This window comes from Myotis davidii, unplaced genomic scaffold, assembly GCF_000327345.1.
Source record: "Myotis davidii unplaced genomic scaffold, ASM32734v1 scaffold226, whole genome shotgun sequence".
NCBI classification, from domain to species: domain Eukaryota; kingdom Metazoa; phylum Chordata; class Mammalia; order Chiroptera; family Vespertilionidae; genus Myotis; species Myotis davidii.
Window position 1 is genome coordinate 2523816 of NW_006297224.1, and position 15225 is coordinate 2539040.

Consider the following 15225-nt stretch of genomic DNA (forward strand, 5'->3'; position numbering starts at 1 on the left):
CCACAGAGTCCTAAGAGCAGCGTGTTATGAGGGCCTAGTTTAGTGCCAAGTGCCAGGCCCCAGGGAAGTCTACACAGCAAGGTTGGGCTGACCTCAGTGGGGAAACTGAAATGGAGATAAGTAACGTGTCCAAACTCACTTAGTGAGCAGCACTAATGAGAGTCTGACGTGAAAGTGAACTATGTAGTCCATGAATTCTCAGTACTGAAAAGAGCTGGATAGTAAGACATGTGGGTGAGTGAGGAATCTATGAAAAATCAGGCTGAAAACGGATTTAAGTCCAGATCCTTAATGGTCTGAATGCCATGGTAAAGCGTTTAATTTTGTGTGTGTAGGAAATGAGTTATGGGATGGTTTTCATGGGATGAGTGACATGCTCTAACTCATGTGTAGATGGTGTATGTTAATGACAGTGTGAAGACTAGATAGCAAGATGACCTATTAGTGTCAGGACATTTAAGAAGCTATTGAAATAATCCAAACCAAACTAGAGCAGTGGAGGACAGATACAAGGGGAAAATACAAAGGAAGGGGCAAATACAAGGAATTTGTGAAGCTAGCAGATTACAAATTTAATGAATGAATGTGGAGGTAGTGGTACAACTGTCCAACACATTCCTTACATTTTGCTAGTTTGCATCATTGTGGGGGGACCAGAAGCCTGTCTTTCAGCAGCCCTGGCAGTTAAGGTGCAGACATGTTGCCTAGGATCCACCAATCAAATGGACACATAAGATTTCCCTTTCGAAATGAGCATCCTGAGGAAGCAGCGGGCATGGGGAGGTGATTCCTCTGTCGGATGTGGGATCCGAGGAGCAGGAGAGGAGCTTCTTTCTCAGTATTCTGGGGGCTAACCACACAGCATTAGCAAAAGCTTGGAGTTGGCTCTAAACCAGTGATGGCGAACCTATGACACGCGTGTCAGAGGCTACACACGAACTCATTTTTTTGGTTGATTTTTCTTTGTTAAATGGCATTTAAATATATAAAATAAATATCAAAAATATAAATCTTTGTTTTACTATGGTTGCAAATATCAAAACTTTATATATGTGACACGGCACCAGAGTTAAGTTAGGGTTTTTCAAAATGCTGACACGCCGAGCTCAAAAGATTCGCCATCACTGCTCTAAACAGTAGAGGCAGCATTTCGCAGAGCAGATCCCACAGTGCGGATGAGCGCTGATACTTTTCCCGACTACCAAGCATTCCCGTCTAGCTTTCTGGATCCGTGAGCTCTCTAATATCTTCTAATACATCTCTGCACTGTTAAAATTAGCCACAGTGGGTTCTGGTGTTTGCTACAAGCGCCCTGACCTATGCAAGGGCGACGAGGGAGAGGACCTATTCCAAGACTCTTCCACAGAGGCACTAGCCCACGGGATTGACAGCCTGATGATGCTGCCATCTAAGGAAGAGGAAGCATGCCTCCGTTTAAATAGCTAACAGCTTTCAGGGGGGAACTGTGATCAGGTGCACAGGGCAGGAGGTGGTTAGAAGTTCTGCCCTGGAGCTTCAGAGAGGCCAGGGTGAGAAATGCAGACATGGGCGTGAACACAAGGCGGAAGCAGCAGAGGCAAGGAGTTTGCCAAGGGAGGGAGGCAGGGCGAAAAGACAAGCATCCCCTGGAACAGTGCCTGCCAGGGGAAATGTAACGAGCCACATCTGGGATGTTAAATTTTCCAGAAGCCACAGTTAAAATACAAGTAGGAAGAAACAGGTGAAATTCATTTTAATAATGCATTCTATATACTTTCTATGTAATAGATTCAGAATGTTATGGCTTCAACATGTAGTCCGTATAAATCTTGTTAAAGAGATATTTTTCATTCTTATTTTTGTATCACGTCTTTGAAATCTGATGCGAACACTACAGCTGCAGCACATCTCAGGTTATGTTTTGGGGGAGGTGGTGGGGGGAAGGGCGGGGAGCAGTAAGAGCCACCCAAGGCTGGGGCTGCCAGGTTAGAAAGCACAGGTCTGGACAGAGAGGAAGAGGTCAGCCAAGGGACTGGGGAGGAGACCGGGAGGAAGAGAGGAAGCCGGAAAGAAAATGAGGCAGACTGAGGCACAGAACCTTCAAGAAGGGGAGGCTGATTATGTTCCTTCCAGGGAGAACTCAGCAGCAGTGGCTGCAACTGAGATATGGGGGAACTCCTAGGAAACTTTTTCTGTGTGAGGCAGGAGTGGTTGTGTCAGAAGTTTACAGGGAGGTGAGTGGCTATGGGGATTAGGTGAAACAGGTGAAGGGGAATGAGAGGAAGAAGCTTCCAGTTACAGAATAAGTTAAGTCATGGGAATGTAAGGTTCGGTGGAGAGAATATAGCCAACAATATTGTAACAACTTCGCATGGTGACAGATAGTCTCTAGACTTAGTGATCTTTTGTAAGCTATGTAAACGTCGATTCGTTACATTGTACATGTGAAACTATTGTACTACTGTATGTCAACTATACTTCAAGTTAAAAAATAAGAATATAAGGAGAGGAGAAAAATAGTTGAATGAGAAGGGGCAAGGAGGTAAGGAAACCGGATTTTTAAAATGAAGGCACAGGAAAGAGTAGGTCCATTTATTTAGAGATACTCTCAATTTTCCCAAAGCCATCTATTAGCATTCAAAGCATTTCTCTCTTTTATGGAGCCTCTCGTGGTTTGACAGCAGAAGCCTGAAAGGGTTGAAGTACTGCCTGAAAGGAAACAACAATGAATTGACCATCTCCAACCTAATATTTTAAGTAAACTCCAGTGAAGGACACAGAAATATAAAATGCTGCCATTCTCCCCTCTGTTTCCCTTGGACTCGTTCCTTTAGGAAATGTGTTTTGAGTGCCAGCTGTGCACCAGGTGCTGCTCTGGTCTAGGTACTGTCAACATGGCCGTGAGCAAAGCAGACAGAAGCCCCTCCTCACACGAGGCTTCTCTAGCCAGGGCGGGAGGTAGTGGGCAGGGGAGCCGAGCAACAACAACCAAAAAGCACAACCAGGAAACAAATGAACTGAATGGCTTCAGATAAAATAAAATGGACAAGGAGAGGGGGTGTAGGGTGCCTGCTATTTTTTAAAGTGGTTCCCAAGGAAGTCCTCACTTAGAAGGCGATGCCTGAGCAGCGTCGAAGGCAGGGGGGCAGGGAGCCATGCAGATGTCAGGGGAAGAGTGTGACAAAGCAGGTACAGAGCCCCAAGGTGGCAGGTGCTGAGTGCATCTGGAAAACACTAAGGGGTGTGGATACTAATAAGAAATGCGGTCCAGGAGGTGGATGAAGGTGGGAGAAAGTGGGTTGGGGCCAAGTTTTTGAAGGCTCTTGTCCAGCTTTTTTTTTTTTAATATATTTTATTGATAGATGTCAGGGGAAGAGTGTGACAAAGCAGGTACAGAGCCCCAAGGTGGCAGGTGCTGAGTGCATCTGGAAAACACTAAGGGGTGTGGATACTAATAAGAAATGCGGTCCAGGAGGTGGATGAAGGTGGGAGAAAGTGGGTTGGGGCCAAATATTTGAAGGCTCTTGTCCAGCTTTTTTTTAAAAAATATATTTTATTGATTTTTTTTACAGAGAGGAAGGGAGAGGGATAGAGAGTTAGAAACATCAATGAGAGAGAAACATCGACCAGCTGCCTCCTGCACACTCCCCACTGGGGATGTGCCCGCAACCAAGATACATGCCCTTGACCGGAATCGAACCCGGGACCCTTCAGTCCACAGGCCGATGCTCTATCCACCGAACCAAACCGGTTAAGGCATCTTGTCCAGCTTTTTAAAGACAGCACCTGCATAGGTATTCCAAGGCTCTGCCTGGCTGATAAGCTGAGAATAGTTACGGGAGGTGGGCACCAGAGCATGACAAGCATGGAGCAGGGGGACTAGCTAAGAGACTGCTGGAACAATCCAGGTAAGAGTTCTTGGTGGCAAGCTAAAGAAGTCAGCTACAAAAGGACACGTGTTATATGATGACATTTATGTGAAATTCAGAAGAAGCAAACCTACAGGAAGTCGCTCGTGGTTATACAGGGCTGAAGGAGAGGGCAAGTGGCCTCTCCCGGACAAAGGGTTCTTTTTGGAGGGGTGACAATGTTCTAAAATTGGCTAAGGTGATGGTTTCACAACTATAAATATACTAAAATCGTTGATTGAACTGTATGTTTTAATGAGCCAATTGTATGGTGCGTTAATTATATCTCAGTGAGAGGAGGAGTATTGTGAGAAATGGTAGGGTACTTACTGGAAATATTTTGTGGGTAGAGCCTTCAGATTTACTGATTGAGTGGATGTGGCATGAGAGAGAGAAAGGTCATTAAAGGCTACGTCTTCAACTTTAACTGAAGGATGGAGGTGAATGAAGAAAGATTATGGAAGAAGCAGGTTTCGGGGGAGTTTAGGAATTCTGTGTGTGTCACGTTAGACATAAAAATGTGAAGTGGGTAGATACAGATATTATAAACATAAGATATATAAGAAATCAAAGATTTTTGGGTTATATAGGGTTACAGTGTCTGCGACATAGTTATATAGGGTTACAGTGTCTGGAAATATAGGAGGTTATTCCTATTTCATGGTTATTTAATCATTACGATTAATTCAATCATAATGAAATAATGCTGTACATAAACTGTTTGTAAAACATTTGTCATAATGAGTAATAAAGCGATTTTATATTAGCAAAGCAGTGGGGAAAGAGGCTGCTGAAAAGGAAAGCTGGGAAATTTTACCTATTGCATTATTGGCTAGTTGCCATTATTGTGCATGTTTATCATGTAATGTCAAAATTCCTCAGCCCACTGTATGTAACTCCTAGCTTCCTGATTCATACATGGATTTTACTTTTTTATCGCCCATATGCAGGGGGAGATATATCTCCCATAAACTCCATATACTCCCTGATTTTCTCTCCCAAATCAAATGAGCTTCACTCATTTTTCCTGAGCCTGGGCTGGAAAAGTCCCATCCACACTCCCCTTGGCTCATGTTCAACATCTGCATCGCACCGAGGAAGCCCAGCAGCCACTGTGTACTGTGATGCCTGCTTAATAATCAGAATTGTTTTCTGTATCTTCAATACTCAAAGGGACTGAACCATCCCGGCTGTATAATTGTAAACTCAGCCATGTCATTGACATAACATTCCTTCAATATGAATGTATAAACATATAGTATGTTTTAAGTTAAAAAAAAATCTACAGAGCCAAGATAGATGTAAATGTGAGTTATTATATGCATTTTTTTCATTTGTCTTCTCTCTCTCTCAAGAGAAAATTTATATGCTTAGCCCATGGACATGGGCAATAGGGTAGTGAAGACCTGGGGGGGAGAGGGAGGGTAGAAACTGGGAGGAGAGGGAAAGGGAGGGGGGTGGGAGACATCTGTAATACTATCAACAATAAAAAATACATTAAAAAAACACACACAGGAAATGAGAGTTAATGCCCCCCTCACCTTGTGCCTTTCCAGAGAGGAGAGCGAGAGTGTGCTGACGCTGAAAGGCCTGACGCCCACAGGCATGCTCCCCAGCGGGGTGCTCTCCGGAGGGAAGCAAACTCTGCAAAGCGGTAAGCAGCCCAGTCACTGTGACCTGACCGTGCCAGGAGCCTCCAGTCAGCTGTGTCGTTAGAGCCCTGAGTTACTCGTTCATTTAAGCTCTGTCTTATTCTCGGCTCAAGGAAGGACTGAACCCCCACATCCATGTGACCAGTCATGTTCAACACCTCAGCTCCCTCTTGCGTGGGAATGGAGTCTCCCCCACCCTGCATTCCCGAGGCACTCACAGGGTCACCACAGTGCAGGCCTGGCGACAGGACACCTCATTTAGGGTGCCTACATGCACGATAGGTTTGCCCACTCTCAGTCAACCAGTTGCTAAAAACAAAGTTTTAATTACATTTTTACTAAATGTTCTGGTTGTCTGTTTGATGGATGAAATACACATGCGCACACACACACACGTACAAATATACATCCCAAAGTTTAGGTTTCAGTGGAAAATGTAGGAAGAATATAAAAAGGATAATTTCATTATCCACTTGAGTAGAAATTGGGGTCATATATGTCTTTTATTTATACCCCCAAAACAGAGTGAGTATAACCATGTTTCATTTCTGAAAAGAATGAAAACATTTCCTTTAAAAGACCCAGAGATTTTGTATTAAAATGTGTAGCTTTCTGGACGAGTGCTTTCTAATAACACTTTCTGTAATGATGGAAATGTCTCTATCTGTACAGAAATCACTGGCAACATATGGCTGTTGAACACTTAAAATATAGCTAGTACAACTGAGAAAGTGTTTTATCTAATTTTTATTAATTTGATTTACATAGTCACATGTGGCTAGTGACTACCCTACTAGATATACTCTTTTACTTTTTTTAAATATATTTTATTGATTTTTTTTTACAGTGAGGAAGGGAGAGGAATAGAGAGTTAGAAACATTGATGAGAGAGAAACATTTATCAGCTGCCTCCTGCACACTCCCTACTGGGGATGTGTCCGCAACCAAGGCACATGCCCTTGACCAGAATTGAACCTGGGACCCTTCAGTCCGCAGGCTGGCGCTCTATCCACCAAGCCAAACCGGTTAGGGCACACTCTTTTACTTTTGTTTTATTACCTATTTTAACAAATATTATCATTAATGAGAGTTCCATTGATATTATCATTAATGGAAGTATTGCTGTTAAATTAGTTTTTAACATGAAAAAGGGAAAACAAAAATACACTATAACATTTTCAAAACAATTTCAGCCTCTTGCTTATTTTTGCATATCTTTCCCTGAATGTTTTTGTGTATTTTCTTTTTTCTATCACTATCCCTCAAACTAGAAGATTCAGGTGTGCTTATGGTTACATTGTTTAGACCCACCTCTCTGCGTGGAGCGTAGTGTTCAACTTCAGGTATACGGTACTGCTAAATAATCACCCCCTAGCACAGCACTCTCGTTTTCTTTATTTTCATAGTAATTTATCCCAAAACCAATATCTTTGAGTTTCCACAAAAGAGGACATTTCTAAATGATAGTAGGAAGACATATAGTATTTAAGGAAATTCCCCGTCTACACCTAAAAATTATTTTAGCAGCTTGTTTTTTAAAACAGCATTTTCCCCATCACAGTAATTATGCTCTGGACAACATTCATATCAGTGGATCACTTATAAACTCAAAATGCACAACTACCTCATTGAGATCTGCATAGTTTTTGATAAGCACATTTTAAGGTACAGCAAGTGTATTATCAGAAACTATGGCCACATTTGCTTTAGAAGGATACACTTAACAGGCAGTACATATTTCTAGTATGTTGGTGCTGGTGTGGTTTCACATATTTTGGTTTACTTTTACACTTAAGTTATCTTAAGTTCTTACAATTCTTTGTTTGATTTCCAGATTTTCACTGGTATTTAACTTAGATTATTCAGTTACCTCTTCTGTTCACTTTATTTTAAAACCATTGTCTGTATTATTCTGTGTTGAACTCACATACACACAGGGAACATAAGCATTAGAACCTTATTATTCCTAAGAATCTGAAAATTCAGTACATATTTTAAACCATATACACTAATACAATTTCAGAATCCATTTTCTGATGCCCTTCAATTGTCTAAAAGGAGAAATTACTTAAAGCTTCACTATTTCTGTTCCGTGGTGGAATTTAGAATGCACCGTAAGTAAATTGTAGTGCACATTTGGCAGTTGCCCTAGATTTAAATCCTTAAATTATAAGAAATGTTGCCTTTGCTTTAACAGGCTGATAGAATTATCGCTGCTATTGGCATGTTACCACTTGATTATAACTTTTCAAGACTGTCATTCCAAGAAATAATACCACATAAGAAAAAACGATTTTGTGCTCGCTTCGGCAGCACATATACTAAAATTGGACCGATACAGAGAAGATTAGCATGGCCCCTGCGCAAGAAAAAACGACTTTAAATTGGATTGCCTGATAAAAGAAGTCCAAATTATTCCATTGCCTTCCTTTTCTCTTTTCTCTCACCATTCTAATCTTACTGGGTGTTGGTCTTTATAAAAACATTCATTTTCAGCTCAAGACACATTGATTTTATTTTTCCTCTAAATTGATGCCCCTTTTCCATTGCAGTAGGAAAATGGGCTACTTAATATTAAATAGCATGAATTACCCCATTGACATTATGGCAACTGCTTCAAATTCTGCCATTTTTCCCCCTGGTATTTTAAAACTGTAAATCACCAAGCATAGCAGTGGTTTTATTGAAATTGGTGCAAGTCACAGGCTCATTTTAGGTTGACCTAGTCCCTTTATCAATTCAATCTAAGTAAAAGAAAACTTTGCTGAGTGTTTTCCTAAAGGGTCACTCTGTCATTTATTTAATGAGCAAAAACCAAAGCAGTTCACTCAGAGGTGTGTGTCCACCTTATAAATTAAACTTATCATTTTGTTGTGTTTTTTTTCTTTCTTTCTTTCTTTTTAGCATTTCTGTTTTGTTGTCTGTGCCAGAATCCAGCACTTACAGGAACATGAATTCTCTTAGTTCCCTTGATCGTCACTGATTTGTTCTTAGAGTTAAAAATCCTCTGCTCATTTTCTCATTCATTTTGCACCCCCTTTCTTCTCTTCAGCTACTGTTGAGGCTATTGAGGCTGATGAAGGTAAATTGGCCAGTCCCCTTTCTGTTGTACCTGCAACAGATAAGGGCTCTGCTGGGTGTATTCATTTTTTTATTTTTATTTTTTATTTTTGCTGTAGCTTGTACAGAGTGTGTGGGTGTTGGGCTAACAGTTGTGGCTCAGTATTAACCAAAATGTTCTTGCTTTAAAGGGGAAAGTGTCCTTTTATGGTTTGTTTGTTTGTTTTTTTCCCTTAAAGCTATGTTTGCCTTTGTATACAATGAACCTAGGATAATCACAGAAAACAAAAGGATTATATATCTTGAAAGATGTGGGGTGGGGGTTATGGCAGCTGTTTTGACAAATAACGCACAAAACAATACTCTTTGAGCTGAACCATGTCCCTCCCTCAAATCACTTTTAGTCAGCACTGAGAAGGAGAGAATAAAAATAGCTTTATGAATTCTAGTCTTCAGAAATTTCTAGCAAGGAAAAAAAAATGTTCTTTTGAATAGTGCTTTGTTGTAGTTCAACATTAATTTATGTCTCTAAACAATAATCCAACATGAGACAGCTGTGTATGAGATAAACAGTTCTGCTACTCTTATCAAATTTTAACCTACTGGAATCTGTAGTACAGTTAGCACCAGCTAGTGTCTGTGGAGGTGGCCGTCAACAAGCGAAGCGGCTGTTGAGAATTCACTCAATTGTTTAACATTTATTGAGTGTCTGCTTTGCACCAGGCCCTCTGCTAGGTGCTGCAGGGGAAATCAAGTCATGTCTATCACCGACCGTGTCCTGGCACTGCTCAAGGACAGTAGACTTGATCCTTTAGCAATTAGTTTTGAATTAAGTGCTTTTTAAGTATATAGTTATGAGAGAACTGCATATCAACACGGTTTTTAATATTACACACACCTACCCTTTGGAAATTGTAAAAAGAATAATTTGAAGTTCCCCTTTAAAACAAAATTCTTCAGTTGTATTTTGCTCTTGCAAAGATAACTCTTTGTTTTTCCCCAAATTGTGTGCATCTGGCCCTTTGATGTGATGTTTTAAAAGTGCCACTTTAGACTCTAATTTGTACATGATTTGGATGTAGTAGGGGAAATGATAGCAACGTAAGAGAAAATACAACTGCTTCCTAAATAGCAGTGAATAAACTGCTATTTATGTGGGAATTCTCTATTCCTCTCGGCACATTCTAATCTGCAGTGTGCATTCTTGTGGATAGTTTGGCTGTTTTCTGTGGTTTCTGTGACTCTGTGTTGTGTTAAGTACACTACCAATGTAAATTGCTAATACCCATTGTCTGACCAGCAACTACAGCAGAGCACATTCTTCCATACCAGGCTAGACAGGGGTGATTAGAAACGGAGCCCCATTCTGACCATATTGCATTGTCCTAACTAGAGCCTGAATTTCTATGCTCCCATCTTATTGGCTTTTAAACCCAGAGATTCCACTTTTATCACTGAAATTCATAAAATTAATCATGATGATGAACTTTTGATACTTATTAATTCTGATGAAATGGTATTCCTAGTGGTTTAGAAAAAGAATAGAGTACCACTTTGTGCCATTGTTTTGTCTCTCAAAATAATTGAGTTAGTTTTCAGGGTGGGTGCTCATTAGACAGCTCTATTATCCTGCAATTTATTACTAAATTAGAGAAGAATTAAGAAGCTTTGCTTTGGGCCTTGGTCTTTCCCCATTTCCCCATCTTCTTCCGCTCATAGTTGACTAATCACCATGATGCTAACCTTTAAAATGCAGAGGGGGGAGCAAGCTATTTCTCATCGCTTAATGAGTTTAGAAGCAACTGTGTGTATCTTTTAAGAATCTCATCCATACTAATCAAAGGCACCGCACATTTGTGTAGGAGTGGCTGGCAAAGTTTCAGCTTGAAACCACTTTCCTTTTTTTCCCAAATAAGGTGGGAAGGATAAAGGTGCCATGAAATTGTCCTTAATCAGCCACGGAGACGCAGCCTAACTTGGCATTGGCGATTGGCCCTTGGGTACCTGGCTTGCACTTCACAGGGAGTAAGGCAAACTGATGTCATTGGTTCCCCATTTATGTACTTGACTTTCAGCTAACTTGTTGGTGCACCCACTGAAGAAATCTTTTCGTTTCTAGAACAGATATGCCTTATCTGTCTCTGGAGCACACTAAGGTTTGCTGAAAAAACACATACAAAAATCAGCTATCAATGCCCCCCTTTGAAAACTCATTGAATGGGGCCAAAACTAGTCTTATTCTTTTTTTGCTAAAAAATTGTGAAAGGTACTTTCTTCGCGTGATGCTTGAACCATCACTCATGTCTACATTGATCCAACAAGAAAGAGTTTTCTTTGCCTTGGGCAGGAATGGACACCAAATGAACATCAGTTTGGCCTGTTCACTGCTGAAGGGCGGAGAGCGTTTTCTACTTAGTGATCCGATCTTGGTTTTTCTGAGTCCCTCTCACCTCTGGGCCCACTCCACATGCTCCCAAAGCTGAGTGGAGACACAGGAGCTTTTCATTTTATTGTTTTCCTGCCATTATTGAGTTGTTTGTCAAGGAAGTCTTTCTGGGATTCGGAGATGGCATGGAAATGCCCCAAGTTAATGCCTTTTATCTTTTAGCTTCTGCTCTAAGCTCTTTACCAGAATGTTAGATGTACCTACCTCAGCAATGCTAATGATCTTGCTGTTGCTAGCAGAATGGAATAGTAAAAGCAGGGCAGTGTTCCGGTCAAAGTCAGGGCGTTTGGTGCAATAACCCCACTAACGTGGCCCGTTGATACGTGCTGGCTCTAGAAACCTGGCCCTGGTAGCACTTGCCTCTTTCCATGTCCGCTTCGGGTTTTGTTTATGTAAACTTATGTGAAGAGAAGAGACATGCTTCCATCTCACTAACTTGAAGAGGACGTTTTGCTTGGCAAGAGACAGTGGCTGTTTCCAAACCCTTGGTTATCCGCGGGGATGGTAAGGAGGCCGTTGTGTTGTGCTCAGATCCCGTCACTCTTCTCTACTAAAGGATTCCCATCTCTCACTGCGAAATCTCTAACATCACCTGATGCAAGAGCGGTGCCCTTGGTCGTCTTCTGGCTAACCAGTTTTTCTTTTTCTTAATGATTTTCTGTTTAGCTATCAAAGGATTTTCACCACAACATAAGATCACTAGCTTCGAGGAGGCCAAGGGCTTAGACCGAATTAACGAGAGGATGCCACCTCGCAGAGATGCCATGCCCTCCGACGCCAACCTTAACTCCATCAACAAGGCTCTCGCCTCAGAGACTAACGGCACAGACAGCAATGGCAGTAATAGCAGCAATATTCAGTGACCACTTCCTGTTCACTCTTTTCTTTCCTTCTTTCTTTCTTTGTTTTTCCCTTCTTTCTTTTTCGAGCTGCAGGGCATGGTGGGGCTGCTGCATATTGGCAGTTGTATGTTCTTGCCTCTGAAGATAGCTTACTTGCTGTGGGGGCCAGGAATTGGATCCAGTTTACACTATCATTAGAAAAGAGGGGGAGATAGATAATAAACTATATTTTGGTGAGGGTGGTGATTAAACACCTCTTTTGGTATACCTTTTAAAAATGCTTATAGGAAAAGCAAGTTTAAAAAAAAAAGAAAGCTAATGCTAGTATATACGGCAATGTTAGGGAATGAACTTGTTTTCCTCCTGCATTGGGGACTCCTAGATAGAGTAATGCAAGGTCTTTCATTATGTTACTGGACACGAAAACTTTGTCTAATTTCTTACTCTATTGTACGTTTACAGTTGCAGCACTAAAAATGGATGACATCAAACATTTTTAACAAAATGATGTACAAACTAAGGACTATTTATTGATAATGTTTTGCTACTCTTGTCAGACAATGGCTATAAAATGAATTAGGCAGTCTTAAAAAAAAACAGAAAAAGAAAAAAAAAAAAGGAACGTTGCAAATTTGTTAAAATGCCAAAAAAGGACAGTTTAATTTTGTACAGATTATGCTTACCTCAGGTTTCTTTAGTGTGCTTGAATGCCCTTCTTTCAATATAATACTTATTAATTTTGCAATGAATATCTTTTCATTTCTTTTCTTTAAGTTTTAAAGAACTGGAATAATGACATCTATCTTTTTTTGCTGTTTATATTTAGGGGTTTTGTTGATAAATCAAGTCTTGGTTGTGGCTTGCTGAATTAAATATTTATGAGTGGTGCATTTTTAAGTATAGTGAACAAGATACCATATTAAGTACAGTGATAAAGCATCTATATTCTGTAAAAATAAACCTGCCTATGCATGTTTTTTAAGAAAAAAAATGGCTGTATCGGCCTGTATGGGACTGTAATGCGCTTAGTGGTCTGACATATACTGGAAATGTATGTATACTGGCGTACTTTATATTCTATAAAATGCTTAATGCCTTTGAAATTTTGTAATCAAAAAAAGCTTTGAAAAATCTAAAGGGGGAGAGTATTCTTAAAAGTTTTTAACATAAGCTTGTCAGTGCACATATAGATGGTTAGCATGTTTAGCAACCTTGTGAAATTTAAATAAGTTTGTAGTTACATGTGAAACTCTAAATGCATGGTAACTGTTAATGTCATAACGATTTAGTTATTTTGTTCTGTTCTGTCATGTGCCACAAACTATGTACTTTTTTCACTTTTTTCCCTTTGTATATCAGTTACGGGTTACAACTGGTTCATTCTGAAAACAACAACAAAAGTCCATTCATATTTTTTAACAATTGTATAAGTGCCCAAGTAATTCACTACAGCCTAAAGCCTTGCCTTTGTAATTTGACTTCTGAAATGTTGGCAATCAAAGCATGCACTTGTAACAATGAAAAAGAAAAAGCATTTTATATTACTACTCAATAAAATGTGCATGAACTTAAAGAACTCTCATCCTTTCACTGAGTCTGCTGAAGGGATTTCTGTGCACAACCACCAGGCTGTCTTCTAGGTGCTGGGCCACCACCCTGCAGCGCTGCAGCGCTCTGCCCGGCTTCTCCGGGGCCTCGTGATCTAAGGCGTGGTGCCTACTTCCGCCGTAAGCGACTTGGTGGATTTCTGTCTCGAATCAGACAAGAGAACTATATTTAAAGAGTAAATGCCCTCTTCTGGCTCCCTGGGTGCAGGAGCCAGTTAAGAAACCAGATCATTCCTTCTGATTGGAAAAACAAAAACCATTTGTTATCAGGTTGTTTCAGTTGTATTGGATGCCCTATCTGCTAAAGCAAAAACAACTAAGCTAATAAGTGTATTTTCATCACAGAAGAGAATTGCATTTGTATTGATAGAAAATTTGTATACCAGCGCTTCAGCTAATATCTAGTCACCGGAAGATTTAAGATACACCAAATTTCAGTTTGTTTCTAACATTGTTCATTTTCAGTGCACTTTGTTTTATGTAATAAAGTATGCCTATTATATTAACTAATAAGAATATGACCATTAGTGATATAGTGTACCAAAACAAAGATGTTCTAGATATATTGTCTGACAAAGACTATCCCAAATTTATTTTAATGAATCCAAACTTTCCCCCCCTGTGGGTATTTTTCTGTCCTAAAAAAAAAAAATGATATCCAAGGAAAATATTTAGATGCAATTTATTAGAATGATGTGAAAGGAATGGTAACTCTGGTACCAAGGTGTTTGTTTTCTTTCTTATATCTGCAGAGAAAATATCCTGACAAAAAAAAATCTTTTTTTTTTTTTTTTTTTGGATTCCTTTTACAAATTGTGCTGAGGCGACTATGGCATAGAAATAAACATTTGACATTAAAATAATCAGTTGATGTGAGTATTGCTTGGTCTTTTCGGTCAGTAGTTAAGAAACTAATTCTGTATATTTTTCAATAATTCTTTCAAAGAAATCAATATAGAAATGACGTAATTTTTCCAAAAGGGATAACATTGCCATGTCAATAGTTATTAGATCTATCTCCTGCACTTTGGGAGAAATTGTTGAATTCTTGAGTTGTTTATGCCAGTGAATCTTTGACTATACACACACACACACACCCACACACACACAGGTACACACACTCAAGAAACAACCTTCCGTGCCTCCCTCCTACACGCTCCCCCAAAGTGACTTACCTCTTAAGGGGCTCAATCTCAGTGCTGACTTTTTTCCTAGCCTTTCAAAGAGTCAGAGCTAGATTTCACTGACCCTAGGTTAGCAATTTTTTTTACTTAAAATACTAGTGGCCCAGTACATGAAATTTGTGCACCTGGGGGTCCCTCAGCCCAGCCTGCACTCTCTCGCAGTGCGGGAGCCCTTGGGGGATGTCCGACTGCCACGGAGGCAGGAGAGGCTCCAGCCACCACTGCTGTGCTCACCAGCCATGAGACCGGCTTCTGGCTGAGCAGGGCTCCCCCTGTGAGAGTGCACTGATCACAAGGGGGCAGTTCCTGTGTTGAGCATCTGCCCCCTGGTGGTCAGTGCACATCATAGCGACCGGTCATTCTACTGTCCAGTCAATTTGCATATTAGCCTTTTATAAAATAGGACTAGAGGCCCGCTGCACAAAAATTTGTGCACTGGTAGGGGAGGGAGTGGGGGGATGTCCCTCAGCCCCACTTGTGCCCTCTCACAGTCTGGGACCCCTCAGGAGATAACCACCTGCTGGCTTAGGCCCGCTTCCCGCGTGGC

General features: G+C 40.6%; 1 protein-coding gene across 2 annotated transcripts in view; it reads left to right on the forward strand.

Moving 5' to 3' along the window:
- The window catches only part of PPP3CA (protein phosphatase 3, catalytic subunit, alpha isozyme), a 162807-nt gene extending 148450 nt beyond the window's left edge, over positions 1–14357 (forward strand). The window contains exons 12-14 of one of the 2 annotated variants that reach the window (XM_015569992.1): positions 5444–5541; positions 8592–8621; positions 11712–14357. In XM_015569992.1, coding sequence (XP_015425478.1) covers positions 5444–5541; positions 8592–8621; positions 11712–11908 — 325 coding nt within the window. In that variant the 3' untranslated portion in view covers positions 11909–14357. The remainder of the gene's footprint in view (positions 1–5443; positions 5542–8591; positions 8622–11711) is intronic. The other variant, XM_015569993.1, reaches the window with a different exon arrangement.
- The last annotated feature ends 868 nt before the right edge of the window (positions 14358–15225 follow it).